The following is a 26,555-nucleotide window of genomic DNA, read 5'->3' as shown; positions in this document are numbered from 1 at the left end:
GAGAAGTTTTACTTATTGAGGATTAGGTTTTTATTAATTTCAGAGGCATTACATTCAGTGAAAGGGGCTCCAATCTGTTGCTTAGCTATTGCAAAGCAGGTCCTTATGCCATTGTCCTGAACATGGTCTGCTTGACTTTATGATATTTTTTTCTGAATATCCCAGACTAGGTGATCCCTTAGCATGAACTGAGCAAGTTATATTTGGGCAGGATTCTGGCACTTGGGCCAGTGAAATACTGCTGTACAAATGCATCTAGTGGAAAATGGAAATTGGCAACATTTCAATTTTTTACTGTGTCTAGAAGCAGAAAATATGTTTCTTACCATTAATTCAAATCAATATTATGGAATTTGTTTTTTAAAGAACTGAACAGCCGGAGATTGCTAATTCAGCAAAGGAAGAAATGGATGGAAAAAGTTTGGAAAATACTCCACACAGAACAGGTGTCCCTTTAGAAGAACGCATAAATCATTTCCGGGATATGCTTCTGGAGAGAGGGGTAAGAACTTGTACAGCACACAAAATTAATCTGCAGCAATTTATTTTACTTATTTGTTCACTTAGTAATAACTGTTTATGTTTCAGTATGTTGCATGATAGCTCAAATCAAAAGACAGAACTTTTGTCCAACTGGAAAGCTGTAGCTTATGTAAATTATGCTGTTCTCCAGGAGTTGGTAAGAACAGTTAACAGTAGATGCATCATATTTAAATCTGCTCCAGATATAATGTCCTCAAAATTCCAAGGGTTATGATCCTGAACATGCCGTCAGGACCTGATCCTGCTGGGGTTCGTGGGATCAACGGGAAGACATCTCATCTGCTTGGGTCAGGTGGGATACAGCATCATTTTGGGCGCATCTATGACAGCCACCTGCCCATGAATTGGACTCTTCAGCATCTGGCTACTAATGATGAAGGAGGAGAGTTAAGGGGATGGTTAACAAAGTCATAATTTCCCTCAGAATCTCCTCAGTAAACTTGCTGCTGCGGATGAGACATCTCCTGGATTGCCACACTTCCCAGGCTATTCTGCATGATCCAGAAAACTTCCTGTATAGTTTTGCAGTTGTGGGTAATGAGTCCCTCCAGCTAATCCATCACCACCATTTGGGCTGAATATTCTGTGCCCACTGCTGATATTGGTGGCAGGCGAAGAAAACGGCATGTCGCAGTGTCGACGCAATCTTCCGTGCGGCGGCTCGTTTAAATGGCTGGGGCAGGCCGCCCCCTCCGATCACATGAAGAGGGCTGGCAGTCTGTCCCTGGCAATGCGTTAGCGCCTGCTGATGCCATTTTTAAAGGGCTTTGAGCTTTACTGGTAAATTGAAATATTTAAAGCATAAGTAATAAAAATAATAAAAACATTTCTTCTGCCCCTCCCCCACCCCATAACAATTTAATTAATTATTTTCCCTCTCAGCAACCCCAAAAACACTTACCTTGTCCACCTGACTTTCCTTCCCTAAAACTGCATAAACTTTAAATTATAACCCTTCCCACCAGCCCCTACACCAATGATGTTACTTTGACCCCGTTCCCCACCCACCCGCACAGATAAAATTACCTTCTCCCCACTCCCCACTAGTGTGGCACCTCGTTTCCCCGGATGGGGATCTGAAGGCATGGGAGTGGCAGCCACTGGGCCGAACATCGCAACAGGACATGCGGCAGCGGCGTGAATATCATTAATTTTAATTTATTTAAATATTCAAATGGGGGCCCATCGCCAAGTGGTGGGGGGGTGCCGCCACGAGGCTTCGCTGCTGCTGGTAATATCTGGCCGGACCCTCCCGGCATCGGGGTGCATGGCAGCCCTCACCTGGAGGCATCTTCAGGAACCCCTCCCCCCTCCACAGACCCTGATGCCTGGGAGAGAACAAAATCCAGTCCCATGTGTAGAATATGTCTCCACTGCTTCACGTGAGATTGATGCTTCCTGATTATTTGACACTTGAAATCTGGACACCTGCGATTCAGGTCACTGAAGTCCTTAGCCAAGGGTAGTTAATTCTCCTCCTTCTGATGAAACACAGCAGCTCTTCCTTTTTCCTCTCAGCTACTCCTCCTCACTGATGCTCTAGGCATTTTTTCTCTTGCTATTTACATCCCTTCAAGTGGATGTATTTATAATGGAGCTCAAATAAGCCTTGTAAGTGTAGGAGAGGAGTAGTCAGAAGACAGACAAGTGTCACCTTAGTCTTTGAGGGTTCCAGCAGAATTAATGAGGCTGGATCAAGAGCTAAGGCTACATAGTTGCCAGGCTGTTCTTCAGACTGATAATCTTCAATCAGACCGTAACCCAGTAAGATAAAAAAGGAATACTTTTAGAAGGATTGATTCTTATATGTGGCAAAGCAATGACATAATGCTTTATAATTAAGCTAAATATCTGAAGACAGTACCAACTCACTGTACTATACTGAAGATACCTGCCCTGGTATCTCTCCTTCACCTTCCCCCTCTCCCATCATTTCATCCCTGCGTCTTCCAAGGAGTTAAAGATGTTCATCTTCTTGAATCCTAATTGTTGTCATTCCTCTCCCTCCATGATACTTCTTTGCTGCGAGTAGCCAATTTTTCTCTTTGCAACAAGAAAAAAGATTAAGAAAGGAAAACCCTACAGTGGCTGGACTTATACACCGGAAGTTGTTTATGACTGTCACAGGCCAGTCAGAACTGTCCCAGGACATCACTGCAGGAGTTCCTTGTGAATGTGGTCTCTACCCATCTCCAGCTGTTTAATCATGGCCTTCCCTCTTTCGTAAGACCATGATTAGAGCTGTTCACTGATAATTCCACAGTGTTCAGCTTTATTCACAATTCCTCCAATAATGAAGCAGCCCATACTACTCTGCAGCAGGAATTGAATAGCATTCAGACTTGGGCTGACAAGTGGCAAGTGATATTTGCACCACAAAAGTGCCAGGTAATGATCAAGAACAAGAGAAAGCCCTGCCTCTGTTCTTGACTTCCATCAATAACAACATCACCAAGCTCCCCTCAGTTGACATTTTGGGAGTCATGATTGACCAGACACTGAACTGGATCAACTATATCAACACTGTTGCCATGGTCTTTGCTGTATCCAGTGCCTTCAGCTGTTTATTAATATGTGGGGTAAATCGGATTGGCTGTAGACTGGCATTTGCGATGCTGGGGACCTCAGGAGAAGGCCGAGATGAATCATCCACGCGACACTTCTGGCTGAAGATGGTTGCGAATCCTTCAGCCTTTTCTTTTTCACTGATATGCTGGGCTCCCCCATCATTGAGGATGGGGATGTTTGTGCAGTCTTCTCCTCTGGTTATTTGTTTAATTGTCCACCACCATTCACGACTGGATGTGGCAGGACTGAAGAGCTTTGACCTGATCCATTGGTTATCGGATTGCTTAGCCCTGGCTATGCATGCTACTTACGCAGTTTGGCATGCAAGTAGTCCTGTGTTGTATCTTCACCAGGTTGACACCTAATTCTTAGGTATGCCTAGTTCTGTTCCTGGCATGCTCTCCTGCACTCCATATTAACCAGGCTTGATGGTAATGGGAGATGCCAGGCCATGGGGTTACAGATTGTGTTTGAATGGTAGTGCCACACAACATATGTCTCCAGCTGCTTGAGCTCGAGACTTCAAAGCTTGAGAGGCAGCTGGAATCATTGCAGAGCATCAGGAAGGATGAGAGTTTCCTGGACCGTATGTTCCAGGAGGTGATCACCCCACAGACAGCGAGAGTTCAGTTAGCACTACCACCATGCTAAATGGGATGGATTTCGAACAGATCTAGCAATGCAAAACTGGGCATCCATGAGGCACTGTGGGCCATCAGCAGCAGCAGAATTGTACTCAACCACAATCTGTAATCTCATGGCCAGGCATATCCCCCACTCTACCATTACCATCAAGCCAGGAGACCAACCCTGGCTCAATGAAGAGTGCAGGAGTATATGCCAGGAGCAGCACTAGGCATACCTCAAAATGAGGTGTCAACCTGGTGAAGCTACAACACAGGACTACTCGCGTGCCAAACTGCGTAAGCAGCATGCGATAGACAGAGCTAAGTGATCCCATAACCAACAGATCAGATCTAAGCTCTGCAGTCCTGCCACATCCAGCTGTGAATGGTGGTGGACAATTAAACAACTAACTGGAGGAGATGGCTCCACAAATATCCACATCCTCAATGATGGGGGAGCCCAGCACATCAGTGTGAAAGATAAGACTGAAGCATTTGCAACAATCTTCAGCAAGAAGTGCCAGTTTAATGATTCATCTCAGCCTCCTCCTGAAGTCCCCAGCACTTTTTTTTAATTCATTCATGTGATGTGGGGGTCGCTGGCCAGGCCAGAATTTATCGCCCATCCCTAATTGCCCTTGAGAAGGTAGTGGTGAGCTGCCAAACTCAGATGCCAGACTCACAGATGCCAGACGCCAGCCACTTCGATTCACTCCGTGTGATCTCAAGAAACGACTAAAGGCACTGGATACTGCAAAGGCTATGAGCCCTGACAGTATTCCAGCAATAGTTATGAAGTTCTGTGTTCCAGAAATTGCCGCGCCCCTAGCCAAGCTGTTCCAATACAGATACAATACCGGAATCTACCCGGCAATGTGGAAAATTGCCCAGGTACGTCCTGTACACAAAAAGCAGGACAAGTCCAAACCGGCCTATTACCGCCCCATCAGTCTACTCACAATCATCAATAAAGTGATGAAAGGTGTCATCAACAGTTCCATCAAGCGGCACGTGCTTGGCAATAACCTGCTCAAAACACTCAGTTTGGGTTCTGCCAGGGCCACTCAGCTCCTGACCTCCTTACAGCCTTGGTTCAAACATGGACAAAAGAGCTGAACTCAAGAGGTGAGGTGAGAGTGACTGCCCTTGTCATCAAGGCAGCATTTGACCGAGTATGGAGTCAAGGAGCCCTAGCAAAACTGGACTCAATGGGAATCAGGGGGAAAACTCTCCGCTGGCTGGAGTCATACCTAGCGCAAAGGTAGATGGTTGTGGTTGTTGGAGGTCAGTCATCTGAGCTCCAGGACACCACTGCAGGAGTTCCTCAGGGTAGTGTCCTAGGCCCAACCATCTTCAACTGTTTCATCAATGACCTTCCTTCAATCATAAGGTCAGAAGTTGGGATGTTCGCTGATGATTGCACAATGTTCAGCACCATTCGCGATTCCTCAGATACTGAAGCAGTCCGTGTAGAAATGCAGCAAGCCCTGGACAATATTTAGGCTTGGACTGATAAGTGGCAAGTAACATGCTCGCCACACAAGTGCCAGGCAATGACCATCTCCAACAAGAGAGAATCTAACCATCTCCCCTTGACATTCAATGGCATTACCATTGCTGAATCCCCCACTATCAACATCCTAGGGGCTACCATTGACCAGAAACGGAACTGGAGTAACCATATAAATACCATGGCTAAAAGAGCAGGTCAGAGGCTTGGAATCCTGCAGCAAGTAACTCACCACCTGACTCCCCAAAGCCTGTCCACCATCTACAAGGCACAAGTCAGGAGTGTGATGGAATACTCTCCACTTGACTGGATGGGTGCAGCTCCAACAACACTCAAGAAACTCGACACCATCCAGGACAAAGCAGCGCACTTGATTGGCACCCCATCCACAAACATTCACTCCCTTCCACCCCCGATGCTCAGTGGCAGCAGTGTGTACCATCTACAAGATGCACTGCAGCAATGCACCAAGGCTCCTTAAACAGCACCTTCCAAACCCACAACCTCTACCAACTAGAAGGACAAGGGCAGCAGATGCATGGGAACAACGGCACCTGAAAGTTCCCCTCCAAGTCACATACTATCCTGACTTGGATCTATATCGCCGTTCCTTCACTGTCGCTGGGACAAAATCCTGGAACTCCCTTCCTAACAGTACTGTTGGCGTGCCTCACATGGACTGCAGCGGTTCAAGAAGGCAGCTCACCACCACCTTCTCAGGTGCAATTAGGGATGGGCAATAAATGCTGGCCTGGTCAGCGATGCCCACATCCCATGAATGAATTAAACAAAAAAGTATAGTGGATAAGTGCCATTTACAAACTGGTACTCAGGGTTGGAGATTGCTGGGAGTGATGACACCTTGAATGAGTGCAGTCCAGACTATGGTGGCAATGGGCAAGGGACTACACAAGAGGGAACAGCAAAGAGTAGAAATGCAGTCATTATAGGAGATTCCATAGTTAAGGAGACAGACAGGCATTTCTATAACTGTCAGTGTCAGGTGGGATAAAAAATCGGCTTAAGGACAGAAAACAGCGAGTCATGGGCAATGGACACATTGGAGGATGGTAGTGACTGGTGTTCCCCAAAATTCAGTGCTAGGACCACTGCTTTTTTGTTATATAAAAATGACTTGCATCTTGGCATACATACTAAAGTTTCAAAATTTACTGATGATACTAAACTTGGAGGTGCAGCAAACAGTGAGGATGATACCAATCGACTGCAACAGGATAGCAGAATGGGCAGACAAGTGGCCAATGGAACTTCATACTGAGAAGTGTGTGGTGATGCATTTTAACAGAAGGGATGGGGAGAGGCAAAAAGTCTGAATGACAGAGTTCTGAAGAGTTTGCAGGAACAGAGGGACCTCAGGGTTCAGGTGTATAGATCTTTGAAAGTGGCAGGACATATTGAGAGAGTAGTTGGCAAAGCTTGAACTTCATAAATAGAGGTATTGTGTACAAAAGCAGAGAAGTTATGCTGAACCTTTATAAAGCTCTAAATAGGCCACAACTAGAGCTTTGCATCAGTTCTGGTCACCTCACTTTGCCACGGTTAGGTTGGAGAAGCTGGGGTTGTTCTCCTTGGAGCAAAGGAGATTGAGGGGAGATTTGAGAGAGGTGTACAGGATTATGACAGGTATAGATAAGGTAGACAAAGAAAAGCTGTTACGATTAGCTGATGGTACAAGCATGAGGGGACACAGATTTAAGGTTTTGGGCAAGAGATACAGGAGGGATGTGAGGAAGAACTTCTTTACTTGGCGAGTGGTAATGACCTGGAACTCATTGCTTACGATGGTGGTGGAAGTAGAGCTGATGAATGATTTCAAATGAAATTGGATGGACACTTGAGGGACCTAAACTTACAAGGCTACGGGATACAGTGGGGGTATGGGATTGACTGGATTGCCCTATGGAGAACTGGCATGGACCTGATGGGCCGAATAGCCTCCTTCTGTCCTGTAATGACTCTATGACTGTCTGTTAAATTACCATTGCCTGATGGATATTATCACACATATACTTGTCATCAAACTTATGACAAAATCTCAAATCAATTTCCAAGTAAGACTTAGTAACTTCATTATATAGAGCATACATTGGGCTCACGGTGGTTTTCATGACATTACCATTCAAATATCTAGAATTTACTATGAGAATCACAACTTGCTCAGTGCCGTTACTTGGCTACAGAACCACAAACAAACAACCATCAAACTGACAATACCTCAAGCGAGCTCCACCATTGAGGCCCAAATGGTCCTAGGGCTCTGGGCAGCAGGTCCAGCAGCCAATTCTGGCTGAATAAAGATTGAACGATATTCCTTACTAATTCATTCTGACTCAGTTGACAAAGGCTGGTCCACGCTGCCTTGTTTGGCCTCTGCAGTGTTATGTACCCTGATGATATTAGGACTGAATGTGTATTCTGTTTGAAGTTAATTGAGACATTGTTAAGACTTTCCAGTCTTTGGTCATCATAATCTCATCTACACAGCCCTTCATTTCAGTCTGAGTCACTGCCAATTTATTTTTCAGAACCTCTACATCCATTAAATCTAGTAACCCCGTGCCAACCCCTATGGATTCCAAGAATATATCAAACAATCCCCTTAAACTGCAGGTAAATGATCCATTATTGAGTGCTTGAAACAGCTACTCATATCAATTTATTTTATTAATCCCAATTTCAGAAACAAATGATACCCCATATATAAATTTACAAGGGTTGTTATTTGGTGAAATGTTTGGTAAAAGCAGCTGTTGTTCAAAGGGTTAACTCCTTTAAAGGTTTATAAGGTGGTAGATTAGCAACAACACTATTAACTTGAAACATCCTTTGAAACAATTCTGCAGTACAATCCAATGCAAGATGTCTTCAGTTTGTTATAATACAGCTTGATAGCAGTAGCTTTCCCATTCATTTTCTTCTGGTCACACATTCCAGAATCACCTGGATGATTAAAAAATCAGAATCACCTCAAATCACTGACTCCTTGGCATTGGTAAGCAATTCAGAAAATGCCAATTATTTATGTGACAGTCTCATGTCCGGAACTAGAGATTTTCACACGATTTACACGATTTACAGCAACCAGAATGTCACTATGGCCAGAATAAAAGTCTTGTTGATGTTGATGGTATCTGTCTGTCTTGGGAGATGATGGACTGCACCTGGGGTGTCTGTCACTTCTGGATTGAACATCATCTGTTGTGGCTCTAGAGGCTGACTCGTGAGTGGCAATCCCTCCTGCAGCTGGCACAGATGAATACTGTTGGCCTGAGGTCGACTGATGCTTTTTCCTTCTGCACGACTCTCTTTTCTGCCATCTTGTTGCATTTTTCACACTCTTCCTTACTGTTTGTCTCCAGGCAGTCCTGTCAGCAGCAAGGACTTCCCATGCATCGCCAATCTCGGTCAACTTGAAGTCTTGCTTGCAAACATCCTTGTATGAGAGACATGGGTGACTTGTTGGTCTCGTGCCGATAGCAAACTCGCCATAGAAGTCTACTTTTCACAATTGAATATGTTAGTCAACCTCAATAATTCTAATTTAATTGAAGATTGCCCACCACAGAACTTGACGCCGGCAGGTCCCAGCCCGATATTGCCGGCGGCGGTGAGGCCTCGTTGTGGACCCCCATCACTTGGTGACGGGACCACCACTTAAATATTTAAATAAATTAAATTACCTGAATTAATGAGTCTCCCGTCGCCTCCTAATGTCCCGCCGCGATCTTCACCCCGTCCGGGGAAATGAGGCGCAGCATTGGTGGGGAGGGGGGAAGAGGTGCGTTTCTCAGTGCAGGAGGGGTGGGAAGGGGTCCAATTAGCGTCATGAGTGTAGGGAAAGGTGGGAAGGATTATAGTTTAAATTTTGTGCAGTTTGGGGGTGGGGGGAAGGTCAGATGATAAAGCTGTTTTGGGGGAAGGGCAAATAATTAATTTAATTGCCATGGGGAAGCGGGAGAGGGGCAAAAGAGATGTATTTATTTAATTTCAATAAATATTTCTTTAAATATTTGAATTTGCCGGTCGGGCTAACAGCCCTTTAAAAATGGTATCAGCACCTGTGCACAGGCAGCTGATGCCATTAATGGGGACGGACAGCCTTCCGCCTCCATGTGACCAGGAAGGGCGGCCCGCTCTGGCTATTTCAATGAGCTGCTGCGCTTGCAATCGTGTTGGCTCTTTGGCGTGCAGTGCGCGCAGGCAGGCTGCCATTTTTTTTGAATCGGTGGCAGACTTATAGAATCCAGCCCCAAGTGTCTAACCCAGGGTTTTTTTTTAATGAAACACTTTAATAAGATTTGTGTGCTCTGAAAGGCCTAATATTAACGCTGTTAGTATTTAACTCCATGTCCTCCTGCACAATCTCGTTCCTTCCTGTCACGTCCTGTAACTTTACTCCTCCTCGGTCATACCTGGAATCCTCAAAACCACCAAATACAGTGTTACCTTCACAACCTCCACAGGGAATTCAATGGTTATGCACTCATCTTGTCTGCCTAAATGTGCTTTTCCTACTTCCTGCTTTCCAGAATTCCGGATGAAATGTGGGTGAAAAGTGTCTGAGGAGCCAAGGAGGCAGCTAACTATTTATCCTCCTTACCTAACATCACTACTCGAACCGCACGAGTACAGGATACTGATGGTGGGGAAGGTAATGGGTATGCGGAAGGGAGCAGTGGCTATGCACCCTGTCCTTTAATCCTGTCTTCAACTCTTGGACCAGGAGAATCCTCCGAACCCCACCTGGCTTCATCAATTTCTGTCCAATACCACCACCTGGAGCTCTCCCATCCCCATTCACAGAAAGCTAGGTGGTAGGAGCCCCTCTAATGACTATGTCTACCTAGGTCTCTGCCAGCTTTCCATTCTGCAGCTTCTCTAGATAGTGATTCATGTTTTGTTAATCCGCACAATGCTGATTCAATGTCAGAAGAGTCCTGGCTGCTCTGAGTGCCTGAAGTGGCCAGTTCTTGACCTCTTTCGTGGCTGCCGCTTGCTGCTCGGTAAGTTCTGAAACTTCTTTTAAAGTATCATATCGGTGTCACCAAGATGTTGGACTGATTCTCGTTATCCTAAACAACAAATTACATACACACATATAGCCATAACAATGCAAGATCAGGCCTATATTGAGACATCATATTCATGATTCCTGTATGAGTGGCACTATACAGAGATTAACAAACATTTATTTTACCTTTGATCTCTACAGTCCATGCATGCCACCAATAGTAAAACAAAGATACATAAAAGTAACAGCAGAATAACAACATGGCCTCGACAAAAATGTACTTAACACTACTGATCTCTGCTAATCATTGTATTACCATACTTATATCACCCTCATAAATTCTTTCAATTATTTTATGAAGGATGTGATTGCACTGGAGAGGGTGCAGAGGAGATTCACCAGGATGTTGCCTGAGCTGGAGCATTTCAGCTATGAAAAGAGACTGGATAGGCTAGGGTTGTTTTCCTTAGAGCATGGAAGGCTGAGGGGAGACCTGGTAGAGGTATACAAAATGATGAGGGGCATAGATAGGGTAGATAGGAAGAAACATTTTCCCTTAGCAGAGGTGTCAACAACCAGGGGGCATAGATTTAAGGTAAGGGGCAGGAGGTTTAGAGGAGATTTGAGGAAAGATTTTTTCACCCAGAAGATGGTTGGAATCTGGAACACACTACCTGAAGGGGTGGTAGAGGCAGGAACCCTCACAACATTTAAGAAGTATCTAGATGAGCACTTGAAACGCCATAGCATATAAGGCCAAGTGCTCAAAATGGGATTAGAATAGATAGGTGTTTGATGGCCTGCATGCACACGATGGGCCGAAGGGCCTGTTTCTGTGCTGTATAACTCTATGACTCTATGAGCATAAATATATATTCCAGAGCATCACAGACATGTCTGATTAACTCACATTCCATCACCCTCCTTACCTGTGTAAATATCCTTGCTTAGGCCCCATTAAGCAATACATCCCATGCTCAGCAGGAAGCTGTTTTAATTCATTGTGTGCTGGTCCCACAGAGTACCTAAGACAGTGAGGTACTCAGGTAATGTGGACTCTCATTCCCATATCCCCTACTAATCTTTCACTCTGAGGGAAATCCAGCTCCTGATATCTAAGTTGACATAATGGAAAATAAAAACTGAAGTTTTTATTGACAATCTATCAAAAAAAAGGCAAAAGAAATTCCAAATATCAACAACTATAACAAAGCCTAATCACACATTTGACTTAATTCAATTCAAATCCAGATGATTTATAAATGTGTTCATTTAGTGGTTCAAAAACCATTGGCTTTAAAAATTATACTGCTAATAAAATGAGTTTAAATTTGTCAGTAATATGGAATGCTTTAAAACTGATGTATGTGTTTTGCCTTGCCTACTGTTTCTCAAGCTGAGAAACCAACACCAACTTGCATTTTTATAGCGCTTTTAACATAGTCGAATATCCTAACCTGCTTTGCAGGAGAGTTATCAAAAACAATTTGACTCCGAGTCACATAAGGAGATATTAAGACATGTGATCAAACGTTTCTTCAAATAGCTTCGGTTTTAAGGAGTATCTTGAAGAAGGAGAGAGATGTAGTGAGGCAGAAAGGGTTACAGATGGAAATCAGGCTCAGATCTCAGACAACTGAATGAACAGCTGCCAATGGAACGGCGAAGAAAATCGGGGAGGCTCAAGAGACAAAAGACGAAACGAACCTGAATACGGCAGCCATGGCTTCCATTGCAACTATTCTAATATTTGGGCTAAAATACAAATTTACTAGACTCATACATGGATTGGGCGGGCAGTCTTATGAGGAAAGGTTGAACAGGCTAGGCTTGTATCTGCTACAATTTAGAAGAGTAAGAGGCGACTTGATTGAAACATATAAGATTCTGAGGGGTCTTGACAGGGTGAATGTGGAAAGGATGTTTCCTCTTGTGGGAGAATCTAGAACTAGGGGTCACTGTTTAAAAAAAGGAGTTGCCCGTTTAAGACAGAGATGAGGAGAAATTTTTTCTCTGAGGGTTGTGAGCCTTTGAAACTTTCTTCCTCAAAAGGCGGTGGAAGCAGAGTCTTGAAATATTTTTAAGGCAAAGGTAGATAGATTCTTGATAAGCAAGGAGGTGGAAGGTTATCAGGGGTAGACAGAAATGTGGTGTTGAGGTTACAATCAGATCAGCAATAATCTTATTGAATGGCAAAGCAGGCTCAAGGGGCCAAGTAGCCTACTCCTGCTCCTAATTTGTATGTTTGTATGTTTATGCAAAAAAGATAAAGTATAGAACTTCTTAAAAATTGAAATGAGATGGGTCTGAGAATCTGTAACAAAAGTCGTTCCACTGGCCGGAATTTTACGCCACCCCAATGAGCGGGATGGTGTCGGGGGTGTCATAAAATGAAGCGGGAGGCTCCGGGAGGCTTTCCCAACCCGCTTCCACCTCCGCCGCTCTTTACATAGGACGGGAGGCAGGTGGAAAATGGCCCGCCACGCCAGGCCAATCGAAGCCCTTAAGTGGCCACTTAACGGCCACTTAAGTGCCTTTGCCTGCCTCCATGCGGATCTTACATGTGGCAAGCGAGCGTCCTAGAGCCGGGAAAAACCTCCTGGGAAAACAAGGCGGCGGATGATTGTCCCGGAGGGGCAGTGGGGGGCCCTGCTCATCGGGCACAGGGTGCCCAATGGAGGGCCGCCCCCGCTACCCCAACCACCCCGAGCACCCAACCCCCCCCCCCCCCGCTTCCCCCCAACCGACCACTCTTGCCTCACCGGGGCCCAACCGATTACCCCCGACGAGGCAACCAAAACTTACCTTTCCTTCCAGCTCCCAGGCATCTTCTCTGCATGCTGGGCTGCAGTCCCAGCAGTGGCCACCGCTCCTGGTGTCACTGCTGGGACTAAGAGCTGCCAGCCCGATCATTGTCTGGCAGCTCAATGAGGCGGGACTTCCTCCCTCAAGCGATTGGAAGTCCCACCTCTGAACAATTAAAGCCTGGGGACCTGTAAAACATTGAACGGATCCCCAGACGAGGCAGAAGCGGGTTTGCCACAGACTTTAATGTCAGAGGTCGGCTCCCGCCCGCCCACCGTAAAATTCCGGCTAGACTGTGTATAAGCTGCTGTACTTGTACTTATTATAATTCATATTTTTGAATGAATATGTTTACCCACTCAACAATTTGGATTGGAAACAAGTTATTTTTGTAGTCTTACACCTTTCCTTATATATATTTCATATGTAATGTTGCAGCCACACAGTCTATTTCTCTTCATGGGAAATACTAGGTACCAATTCCTGGGTTCCCAGTGCATTGGTCTTTTAGGATCCAACAATAAAAACTTATTTCATCCAATATTCCAGACAGCCACTGAGTTTGCACACCTAGGAGAATTTGCTACTAACTTTGCTGTAGATACCAAGAGGATATCCATTCGTAATCTTTTTCAACCCACTGCTACTAGCAAGAAATCTATAAGTAGGTCCCATAGCTTATGTAATGCTCACATAAAGTGCAGCGATTGAAACTACAAGAACTCACCTTGAGGAGTTATAAAAAATTGACTTTTATATTGAAACAGTGGACAACATGTTTCAAAATGGCCACCTAAGGTCAAGAGACCTGGTTTTTGATTTCAAACCGTCTTCTGTCAGGCAAGGACAAAAGAACACATTCAAAGCTAAGAGGCATCAATTGCACCCATCCTAAACCCATCAAGAGACATTTTTGAATTCAATGTGTGCTTCTGAAACAAAGGAAGTGTGAAGTAGCTGCATCTTGGGCCACTGTCAGTCACTACAGAATGAAAATCTCTGTGTCCCAACAGAGGTAAAGATGTGAAACCATTTCTGACCTTAAAGATAGCTCTTTGGAGAGAGAGGAGGGAGACCCAGGAAGAAGCATCACAAAAGCTTGTCCAGCTGAGAGCGGGAGAAAATTCAACAAGCAAAAAAGGAGGGCACCTTGCTGTGAATTCTACATTTTCAACAGGTGCAACAGAGAATTGGAAGTGATCCTGTCCTCAAACTGAACTTGCAGCCAACAGAGACATCTACAAACACCTCAGCCCTGCAACTATATAGAACTTGACCTCCGAGAGAATTCAATAGGTTTACCATGAACCCCGAAATCCTACCTCACTTCAAGCCACTTACCTTTTTAACTTTCTATCTATCGTGTGTGTGTATGTGTGTGCATGCGCACGAGTGAATGCGTGAGTGGGTACAGTTGCAACAATTTTGGGATAAGGCATATTGCTCAATAAATAATTAATCTTCTGTTTTAAACCTACAAGAAAACCTGTCGCCATCTGTTTATTTGACAAATAAAACACAAAGGGGTTAAAACCCTAATCACAAAAACACTTGTGGCAGTCAGGTGGGATTTGAACAGTGGAAACCAACCACACCCTCACCATGTGGCCGTAACACTTATAACTTACTTTACTGAGACATTGTAGATCAGAATAATCAATTTCCAAGGATACAAAGTAAGCTGTCATCACATAAAAGTAAGAAGTTTCAGTACACTTTACAGAGCAGCTAGGTTGCTGTGCTGTATGCCAGAAACAACCTTTCTTCATTGCCTTATAACAGGATATTTATAATGCGTAGGTCAGACAAATGAGTCCTTTATAAAGGCTAATGAGGCATATTCCATTCCTGAGCAAGTCTCACATAAAGGGATAAATGAAAAAGGGATCAAAGCTGCTGTTTTTCAGCTCCATTGGGTGTATGATGCAATGAACACCTGGACTTGGATCAGTAATGCCGTGATGATCCTTCATAATAATGAATGAGCCATTTATCGAGGGCAATGCAAAGTATCAAGGTAAAGCTCCTATGCCTGCCTGTTGATGGAGCTTATTGATAGATGCAATTTTACTGGGGTTTTTCTTCATATGTCTTACATTTTTACAAGGTGTGGTGCAAATTCTGTTCTTTACTTATGCTATTTAGCTGGCTGAGGGGGATAAATGGAGAGAGAAAGAAAAACAGTTCAAAGACTATTTTGAGTAATTTGTTTGGCTTTACTTTCTAAATTGGCTGGTCAACCAGAGAAAATAGATAGTCAAACAGGCGCACACAAAATTGGAGATGAGAAAATCTCCCCGAATTTCCTGTAACTGTGGCAGAAGATCGGCAGAAACCCTGGAGTTACAGCAGAATGTTTGGCAGAGCATCAGCGGTAACTCCGGAGAAACGGTGCATAGCAGCCTTTGGTGCGTTTCTCCTTGGATTCCACTGCATTTACAGCAACAGAATACTTGTAGGTATCCCAGCCCTATGTAACACCCAAAATGTGATGCCTAAAGTAAGACCCAGGAAGTGCCGTACCATTTTTAATATCGTACGAGTGGATCTTGCCTGGCATTGCTGAAGCATGTTGAGGGATATGTTGTTTTACAATAACTGAGCTGTTATGCCACATAACAGAGAGTGCATTATTATTAGGGCTCGTGATTCAGTAACTGAATTAGTTATAAGAGCTGGTGTACTTTGTTGGAATTTTGCAATGTCTGTCCATTTTTCCATGACAACTAGAAGGTGAGTTTTTCCCTGGGCTGCATGGCTGCCATCATTGGGGTTCAAGTAACCTGGACAGTGAAATATTTTGGCTAGTAGGCCTGCCTGGCCCTGATGAAGATTCTCCTCATGCTTATTTCTGTTGAGTTGTACCACATCCTGCCAGTCATTCCCACCATTTTTGATTGGGAGACTAAGAATTAATTCTGAGATTGAGAGTTAAATATTTCTTCCTGTGTTTTGTGAATCAGATCATGTGGGAAAAGTTCATATAATGAGAGAAAATCTGAATAACTGGGACTCATTCTAACTCTCCCGCCTGGTGGAAACTATATGGGGGTCAATTAACTGGAGCAGGGACTTGCCTATTTCTCTCCCATCCCAATATGACTGGATACAATTTTTTGCAGGTAGCAAGGACACCCACTCCAAGCCAATGAGGTCATCTTTAAATATGCAGATCAAGCTCTGATCAGGTCATTGGGTATCCGATCTGCTATTTTAATTTGAGACCTGAGCAGGAGAGCAATGACATTGAGCACACTATCAGTATTCAAACCAATGAAGAGTGTGTCTTTGCACCCAACTGAACACCACACCAAGTGCTCTTGTGTCTAGGGGGAGCTTGGATTGCACCTCAATTACAGTATTTCATGCTTTAAGTAGTGAAAGATGAATTAGGGCATGACTATGGATCAGAATACATCACAATTGTATTGGCTTTATGCCATGATATTACAAACTATGTCTGCAGGCTTGGTTTACCTACTTGGCAGTGACCATGGGGAGCTGATTCCACAAGCTTTAGGGAGGCAGTTGATGAACTCTGCCACAGCCTGAAAAACACATGCTGTGAACCAGCACCATGGCCAATGAAGAACAAATTGGGAATTTTATTTTTGAAGAATCAGCGAACATGCCATTCATGCAGGTTGTCTAAACATGTTATCAATCCTGAAAGTGCTTTTTATTCACCTGATGTATCAAGGAACTAATAATTACTGCCTGGAAATAGTTACCAAATGGCTGAAGGAACTTAATTGACTTGACTTGATACCCGGTCCATATGTGAAGTGTAGAAACAGGCTACGAAGCGGATTTGTAGGAAAAACAGGAAAGGGATGAAGTTTGCAATGGAGGGATCTGGTCTACACCTACCTGTTGCTCAGCATGCTAGAAAGCGGTGTAGACCTCATGGCAACCATGTGGCTAAACTGTGCATGATGGTCTGGATTAAGTAGTTGGTAATGAGTAAGACTTATAAGAGTCACTGGGTAGGGATGGCTGGAAAAACAAGGTAGCTAAGATAGCCCAGGCTATCCTGTATATGTCCTTCCACCATGTGGATGGAGATGTCCATCCAATAGCTGATAAAGAAAATCTGAGGATTGAAGCTACTGCTGGAAAACATTATGCGGAGGCTGGGTTTGATATTTTACATTCCTATGTTTGGCAGTTCAATGGTGAATGGTGCTATTTTTCCATCATTTTTGATCTTTTTAGTGGGTGTTTGGAAAGGCATTGTGTGAAGTATCTAATACGAATAGAATTCATTCTTTTGTATTGATCAAACTGAGCAAGATTTTTATGATTTTCCCTTTCCAGAAGGGTACTTTAATCTGTTATATTCTCTGTAGTCTAACAATTTTGGCATTTTTCCCTATAATGTCGACTTGCCTGAAACACAATTTGTTTTTGTTTTATATGTACAAAATAAATCTAAAACACACACACAAAAAGGCATTTCATTTGAAATATTCTGACCTGTAATACGATTGCCGTACACAATTTAATATTTGTTTAAGATATGTTTTGCCACTTTTTATTGTGTGAGCAGACTGTTGTTTTAAATGTCGTTGTTTAACTTAAATTTGATTATTTGCAGTCTTTTATTCAGTTGCCTGACAGTCATAATTGTCTTGCTTTCAAAATGCCAGGCATTTTTTTCATTCACAGGATGTGGGCGTCACTGGAAAGGCCAGCATTATTGCCTATCCATATTTGCATTTCAGAAAGTGGTGGTGAGTCGTCTTCTTGAACAACTGCAGTCCACGTCGTGTAGGTACCACCACAGTGCTGTTAGGGAGGGTGTTCCAAGATTTTGACCCAGCAACGATGAAGGAATATGTTTTTATGTTTGATCATGGGATGTGGCTGTCACTGGAAAGGCCAGCATTTATTGCCCATCCTTAATTTCCCTTGAGAAGTTGTTGGTGAGTCACCTTCTTCAACTGCTGCTGTCCATCTGGTGCAGGTATACCCACAGTGCTATTGGGGAGGGTGTTCCTGGATTTTGGCCCAGCAACAGGTCCATGTCAGGATAGTGTGTGACTTGGAGGGGAACTTGGATATGGTAGTATTCCCACCCATCTGTTGCCTTTGTTCTTCTAGGTGGTAGTGCTCTAGGTTTGGAAGGTGCTGTCGAAGAAGCCTTGGCGAGGTGCAGCAGTGCATCTTGTAGATGCAGTGCGCCAGTGGTGGAGTGAATAAATGTTTACGGTGGTGGATGGGATGCCAGTCAAGCGGCTGCTTTGTCCTGCTTCTTGAGTATTGTTGGAACTGCACGGCAAGTGGAGAGTATTCCATCACACTCCTGACTTGTGCCCTGTAAATGGTGGAAAGGTTTTGGGGAGTCAGGAGGTGAGTTACTCACCATAGAATAACCCATCTGATCTGCTCTTTTAGCCACAGTATATTTGTGGCTGGTCCAGTTAAGTTTCTGGTCAATGGTGATCCCCAGGATGTTGATGGTGAGGGATTCGACAATGGTAATGCTGTTGAATGTCAAGAGGGAATAGTTGGACTCTTTCTTGATGAAGATGGTCATTGCCTCGGAGATAGTTAGATTCCACAGCGTGAAAGTAACTTGCCACTTATTGGATCAAGTCTGAATGTTGTCCAGGTCTTGCTGCATGGAGGAGTAGCAAATGGAACTAAACACTGTTCAATCATCAGCAAACATCTCCACTTCTGATTTTATGTTGGAGTGAAGGTCATTGATGGAGAAGCTAAAGATGGTTGGGCCTAGGACACTGCCCTGAAGAACTCCTGCAGTGATGCACTGGGATGAATTGATTGGCCTTCAGCAACCACAGCCATCTTCCTTTGTGCTAGGTAGGATTCCAGTCAGCAGAGCGTTTCCCCCTAATATTCATTGACTTCAATTTTACTGGGGTTCCTTAATGCCATATTCTGTCAAATGCCTTGATGTCAAGGACAGTTCACTCTCACATCACTTCTGGAATTCAACTCTTTTGTCCAAGGCTGTAATGAGGTTTGGAGCTGATTGGCCCTGGCAGAGTCCAAATTGAGCTTTGCTGACTGGATTAGCACTGTCAACAACCCCTTCCATCACTTTGCTGATGACTGGGAGTAGGCTGATGGGAGAATATTTGGCTGAATTGGATTTGTCCTGCTTTTTTGTTGACAGGACATAGCTGAACAATTATCCACTTTATCAGGTAGATGCCAGTGCTTTAGTTGTAATGGAACACTTGACTAGGGGCATGACTACTTCTGCAACATAAGTCTTCACCACTACAGCTGGGATGTTGTCGGGACCCATAGCCTTTGCTTTGTCCAGTGCGCTCAGCCTTTGTTTGATATCACGTGGTGTGCATCAAATTAGTTAAACACTGTCTTCTGTGCTATTGGGAACCTCAGGAGGAGGTCAAGATGGATGATCCACTTGGTACTTATGGCTGAACATTGTTGCAAATGCTTCAGCATTGTCTTTTACATTGGTGCTGGGCTCCACCTTCACTGAGGTTAGGCATGTTCATGGAGACACCCCTCCCATTAGTTGTTTAATTGCCTGCTGCCATACACAGTGGTTGTAACAGGACTGCAGAGCTAACTCTGATCCGTTGGTTGTCGGATCACTTGGCTCTGTCTGGAGCATGCTGTTTCTGCTGTTTAGCATGTAGGTAGTCTTGTGTTGTGGCTTCACCAGGTTGGCACCTCATTTTTAAGTGTGCCTGGTGCTGCTCGTGGCATGCTTTTCCACACTTCTCATTGAACCAGGGTTGGTTGCCTGGCTTGATGGTAAATGTAGAGTAAGGTATATGCCAGGCCATGTAGTTACAGATTGTGGTGTCCTCAGTGGGAAGACAGGATGTCATCTCCACAAGAACTGTACGGTTGTCACTCCTGCAAGTACTGTCATCGATAGATGCATCTACGACATGTAGATTGGTGAGGATGAGGTCAAGTAGGTGTTTCTTTCTCTTACCACCTACCACAGAAGCAGTCTGGCAGCTAAGTCCTTCAGAACACAGCCAAATCAATCAGTAGCGATGTACCGAGCTACTTTTTGTGAAGGGTATTGAAGTGCCCTACCCAGAGTATAATCTGTGCCCTTGTTATCCTCAGTGCCTTCAAACGATATTCAACATGGAGGAGTATTGATTCAACAGCTGTGGGAGGGTAGTAGGTGGTAATCAGCAGGAGGTTTCCTTGCCATGTTTGCCCTGATGCGATGCAATTTCATGGGATCCCGATTCAATATTGAGGACTCCCAGGATTACTCCAACGGACTGTCCCGGTGGAACAAGTTATAGCCGGGGATGGTAATGGAGGAATAAAAACAGAAAGTGCTGAAAATACTTAGCAGGTCTGGCAGCATCTGTGGAGAGAAAAGCAGAGTTAACATTTCAGGTCAGTGACCTTTCATTAGAAAGGTCACCTTTCATCAGAAAGGTCACTGACCTGAAACATTAACTCTGTTTCTCACTCCACAGATGCTGCTGGACCTGCTGAGTATTTCCAGCACTTTCTGTTTTTATTTTAGATTTCCAGCCTCCGCTGTATTTTGCTTTTATTATTGTGATGATGGAGGAGTCTGGGACGTTGGCGTAAAGGTATGATTCTGTGAGTATGATCATGCCAGGCTGTTACTTGATAATCTGTGTGATCCATGCTGTTTCTAGTGTACATTAATGATTTAGACATGAATATAGGAGGTATGATCAGTAAGTTCGCAGGTGACATGAAAATTGGTGGTGTCGTAAATAGTGAGGAGGAAAGCCTTAGATTACAGGACAATATAGATGGGATGGTAAAATGGGCGGAGCAGTGGCAAATGGAATTTAATCCTGAGAAATGTGAGGTGATGCATTTTGGGAGGACTAACAAGGGAAGAGAATATACAATGGATGATAGGACCCTAGGAAGTACAGAGGATCAGAGAGACCTTGGTGTACTTGCCCATAGATCACTGAAGGCAGCAGCACAGGTAAATAAGGTGGTTAGGAAGGCATAAGGGATACTTGCCTTTATTAGTTGAGGCATAGAATATAAGAGCAGGGAGGTTGTGATGGAGCTATATAAAATGCTAGTTAGGCCACAACTGGAGTACTGTGTACAGTTCTGGTCACTACACTATAAGAAGGATATGATTGCACTGGAGAGGTTGCAGAGGAGATTCACCAGGATGTTGCCTGGGCTGGAACATTTCAGCTATGAAGAGAGACTGGATAGGCTAGGGTTGTTTTCATTAGAGCAGAGAAGACTGAGGAGGGACCTGATTGAGGTATACAAAATTATGAGGAGCATAGATAGGGTAGATAGGAAGAAACCTTTTCCCTTAGCAGAGGTGTCAATAACCAGGGGGCATAGATTTAAGGTAAGGGGCAGGAGGTTTAGAGGAGATTTGAGGAAAACAATTGGAATCTGGAACACACTGCTTGAAGGCATGGTAGAGGCAGGAACTCTCACAACATTTAAGAAGTATTTAGATGAGCACTTGAAACGTCATAGCATACAAGGCGATGGGCCAAGTGCTGGAAAGTGGGATTAGAATAGATAGGTGCTTGATGGCTGGCGCAGACACGATGGGCCGAAGGGCCTGTTTCTGTGCTGTATGGCTCAATGACTCTATGACAGCTCTCCCAATTTTAGCACAAGACTCCAAATGTTAGTGAGGAGAACTTGGAAGGATTGACTGGGCTGGGTATGCCTTTGTTGTGTCCAAGTCCAATACCAAGATCGTTGGCAATAGTCCATCTGATTTTATTCTTATAGTTTTTCATACCAGTTTGGTACAGTTTGATTTAAGAGGGCAGTTAAGAGCAGCATTCCCTCTAATTTTTTTTGGAGTGCGTGAGTAATTTATTTAAATGTGCAGCCTCTTTAAATTTTTTTGCGTGACTGCTCACATGCGGTAACCTGAAGAGGCCAACTTGTACGCGGCCTGTGTGGAGACTTTTGGGTTGCTGCACTGCTTACAGGAAACATTAGTTAAGAGTCAACCACATTGCTATCATTCGAGTCATACATGGACCAGACCAGGTAAGCAGGGCAGGTTTCCTTCACTAAAGGGCATTACTGAGCCAGATAGGTTTTGACAACAATCCGGTGGTTCCGTGGCCACCATTACTGATACTAGCTTTTTATTTCCATATTTACTTAATTACTGAATTTAAGTTACCCAAGTGCCATGGTGGGATTTGAACTCATGTCTCCAGATCAATAATTTGGGCTTCTGGATTACTGATCCAGTAACATAACCACAATTTGACTGTACCCCACCTCCCCCTTCCCCCATATGATTTTGAGCTGTTACTGAGCAACATCTCAATTCCTGTCAAACTATATAGAAAGAAAATCTGAGTGATGACGGGGCTAAATGCACCCTAGTTATGGAGCTGAATAATAAATAAAAAATTAATTCCCAATGTAATGTCAAATAAATGAGAATGCTACCAAAAATGACAGGGATATACCTAGATGTAGCTGAAGTCACACAATATGAGTCACTGGTGTTCCTGGTCATTGCAAAAATGCTTGCTGGATGTCGTTTGAGGAATGCATAAATCTCCTGAAATGTGTGTGTGGCAATAAGCAGTATATGCCATCTGTTAAAAAGGTAAATATTAATATAGAATACATGTCAACACTTTACAGACTAAACAAAATCTTGATAATTTATGGATTCACAAGGATATTTTAGTGCTGTCTTACTCAAGGTGTATTTATCACTGCATATCACTGCAATTTAATATCCCTTGATAATTCACCTTCTGTTGTGTTGCTGAAGTGTTGACTAGACATTATCAACTGTGTGTATTATCTATTTCTCACATCTCTTTAGCTGGGTAAAAAGCATCTCATGAATACAAGCTCATCAGCTACTTTCATCTCCTTATCATTAATGTCTGCTTTCTTCATTCATCATTTTTCCATGTTCTTCTTCCTAGGACAGACATAGGAGGAGATTATCAAGTCTGTCCCAAAATGGGCACGGTATAAGCAATGCATCTATGGTGCCCGACAGAGGCCACAGTTAGTAAGCCCAAGCCATTTTCAGGTTTAGGCCCTGCTTAAGTTTTACCATTGAGCTGTGGACTCGCTGCTGCAGCTCACTGGGTTGGTGCAGCAGAAATACACTCAGCTTCTGACTGACTGGCAGGTATGGTATTTTAGAGGCTGTGGAGCATGGAGTGGATCTCAGGGGAAGCAGTTGGCCAAAAGATTTTTCTGGGGCTAGAAGGACCTTGAGTGCTGACCTCACAGAAATCACGAAAGGAAGCAAAAATCAGTCATTTTCTTTTATTCGTTCATGGGATATGGGCATCGCTGGCCAGGCCAGCATTTGTTGCCCATCCCTAATTGCCCTTGAGAAGGTGGTAGTGAGCTGCCTTCTTGAACCACTGCCGTCCACATGGGGTAGGTACACCCACAGTACTGTTAGGCAGGGAGTTCCAGGATTTTGACCTAGTGACAGTGAAGGAACAGCAATATAGTTCCAAGTCAGGATGGTGTGTGGCTTGGAGGGGAACTTGCAGGTGGTGGTATTCCCGTGCATTTGTTGCCCTTGTCCTTCTAGGTGGTAGAGGTTGCAGGTTTGGAAGGTGCTGTTGAAGGAGCCTTGGTGCATTGCTGCAGTGCATCTTGTAGATGGTACACACCGCTGTCACTGTGTGTTGGTGGTGGAGGGAGTGAATGTTTGTAAAAGGAGTGCCAATCAAACGGGCTGCTTTGTCTGGATGATGTTGAGCTTCTTGAGTGTTGTTGGAGCTGCACCCATCCAGGCAAGTGGGGAGTATTCCATCACACTCCTGACTTGTGCCTTGTAGATGTTGGACAGGCTTTGGGGAGTCAGGAGGTGAGTTACTGGCCACAGGATTCCTAGCCTCTGACCAGCTCTCGTAACCACGTTATTTATATGGCCACTCCAGTTCAGTTTCTGGTCAATGGTAACCCCCAGAATGTTGATAGTGGGGGATTCAGCGATCGTAATGCCATTGAATGTCAAGGGGAGATGGTCATTGTCTGGCACTTGTGTGGCGCGAATGTTACTTACCACTTATCAGCCCAAGCCTGGTCTTACTGCATTTCTGCACGGACTGCTTCAGTTTCTGAGGAGTCGTGAATGGTACTGAATATTGTGCAATCATCACCAAGCATCCCCACTTCTGACCTAATGATTGTAGAAAGGTCATTGATGATGCAGCTGAAGATGGTTGGGCCTAGGGCACTACCCTGAGGAACTCCTGCAGTGATGTCCTGGAACTGAGATGATTGACCTCCAACAACCACAACCATCTTCCTTTGCTTCAGGTACGACTCCAACCTGTGCAGAGTTTTCCCTTTGATTCCCATTGAGTCCAGTTTTGCTCGGGCTCCTTGATGCCAGACTCGGTCAAATGCTGCCTTGATGTCAAGGGCAGTCACTCTCACCTCACCTCTTGAGTTCAGCTCTTTTGTCCATGTTTGAACCAAGGCTGTAATGAGGTCTGTAGCTGTGTGGCCCTGGCATAACCCAAACTGAGCGTCAGTGAGCAGGTTATTGCTAAGCAAGTGCCGCTTGATAGCACTGTCGACGACACCTTCAATCACTTTACTGACGATCGAGAGTAGCCTGATGTGGTGGTAACTGGCTGAGTTGGATTTGTCTTGCTTTTTAATATACAGGACATACCTGAGCAATTTTCCACATTGCCGAGTTGATACCGGTGTAGCTGAATTTCTGAATGGCCTCCAATGATCTCTTTAAGGAGTGCAGTTTAGGTCACTCAGTACCTTGAAAAGGTGGAACCAGCATTCACCCACAAACTTCACCCATTCTTCCATGAAAATTGCAATGAGGTCTTAGGACTGGCTAACATTCCTGACTATTAGCCTGAGCAATCATGTTCTCCGGTTGTACAAAGTAGTTCCTTGGTTTCCTTTAACTTCCTTTGCAGAATTTTTCTTTCTTTTGTACAGGAGTTTCCCGAGCGTAGTATCATTGACAGGAATTAATTAGTGTGTGCCCATTCATTACAGTGGTACATTTGAATAGTTTCAATTTCCCTCTGATTTGATGGCTTGCCTTACCGGTGACATAAGTAGTAGCCCATGGATTGGTGTAGGTACAATCTCATGAGCACCTATGTCTCTTTAAACTGCTTTAATGTTTGAAAGTTCAAAATTTGAGCCCACATAGAATACACGATCCACATAACAATCTGAAGTATTCTGATATTCAGCTCCAGTGAGGTCACAAAACAGATCATCGTGAATCACGTCCATTATAAATTCTGTCTGATTTTCATTTCCCTTGACTTCAGGCTACAAGCAGGCAAGGGCCTAACTGAAATGTAAACTGACAGCCAATGACTTCATCGGTACCGCAACGCTACTTTTACTAGAACTTGAGGGCAGCCTGTTATGGGAGCTCTGAGACAGAGTCAGCAGTGCTGAGAGAGTTGGAAATGCCGAGAGAGTGTCAAAGTTGAAGAAAGTCGGAAGTCAGAGAGAGTCAGGAGCACCAAGAGAAGGTCGGAGGCCAGTGAGAGTCAGGTGCTGGAGGGAGTCAGGAGCTAGAGAGAGTTGGGAGCACCGAGAGAGAGTTGGTAGCGCTGAGAGAGAGTCATGAACGCTGAGTAAGAGTCAGGAGCACTAGGAGAGAGTTGGGAGCCAGAGAGAATTGGGAGCTGGAGAGAGTTGGGAGCACCAAGATAGAGTTGGGAGCTGGAGAGAGTCAGGAGCCAAGAGAGTCGGGGTACCAAGAGAGAGTCGGGGGCACCGAGTGAGGGTCGGGGGCACCGAGACAGAGTCGGGGGCCTGAGAGAGTCAGGAGCGCAAAGAGAAAGTTGGGAGCCAAGAGAGTCAGGGAACAGAGGGCGTTGGAAGCCAGAGGGAGTCGGGGGCGCCAAGAGAGAGTTGGGAGGAATGAGAGCGAGTCGGGAGCCGGAGAGAGCCAGGAGCACCCAGAGAAATTTGGGAACTGGAGAGAGTCAGGAGCCGGCGAGAGTTGGGAGCTGGAGAGAGTCGGGAACTCTGAGAGATTGTCGGCAACTCTGAGAGAGAGTCAGGAGCCGGAGAGAGAGTCAGAAGCTGGAGAGAGAGTTGGAAGCGGATAGAACTGGGAATTCTGAGAGTCAGGAACTCCACAAGACAGTCGGGAGCTGGAGAGAGTCTGGAACTGGGGAGAGAGTCAGGAGCTGGAGAGAGAGCCAGAAGCTGGAGAGAGTCAGGAGACAGAGAGAGTCAGGAGCCGGAGGGAGTCGAGAACCCCAAGAGAGAGTCGGGAGCCGGAGAGAGTCGGGAACTCTGAGAGAGAGTGAGGAACTCTGAGAGAGAGTCGGGAACTCCGAGAGAGAGTGAGAAGCTCCAAGAGAGTGTCGGGAGCCAGAAAGAGTAAGGGGATGGAAACATTCCAGAGTTGGAGAGAGTTGGGAGCCGAACAAAGCTGGGAACTCCGAGAAAGAATTGGGAGCCGGAGGGAGTCGGGAGCCAGACAGAGTTGGGAACTCCAAGAGAGAATTGAGAACCA

The 26,555-nt window shown here is 44.7% G+C and overlaps 1 protein-coding gene across 1 annotated transcript in view; it reads left to right on the top strand.

Moving 5' to 3' along the window:
- Positions 1-26,555, top strand: part of tcerg1l (transcription elongation regulator 1 like) — a 744,495-nt gene that overhangs the window by 563,747 nt on the left and 154,193 nt on the right. The window contains exon 11 of the mRNA XM_068053340.1: positions 367-502. Within this exon, the coding sequence (XP_067909441.1) occupies positions 367-502 (136 nt within the window). The remainder of the gene's footprint in view (positions 1-366; positions 503-26,555) is intronic.

The sequence above is a fragment of the Heterodontus francisci genome, chromosome 20, assembly GCF_036365525.1.
Source record: "Heterodontus francisci isolate sHetFra1 chromosome 20, sHetFra1.hap1, whole genome shotgun sequence".
NCBI classification, from domain to species: Eukaryota; Metazoa; Chordata; class Chondrichthyes; order Heterodontiformes; family Heterodontidae; genus Heterodontus; species Heterodontus francisci.
Note: the sequence above shows the minus strand (reverse complement) of the source record. Positions and strands in the feature narration are given on the sequence as shown.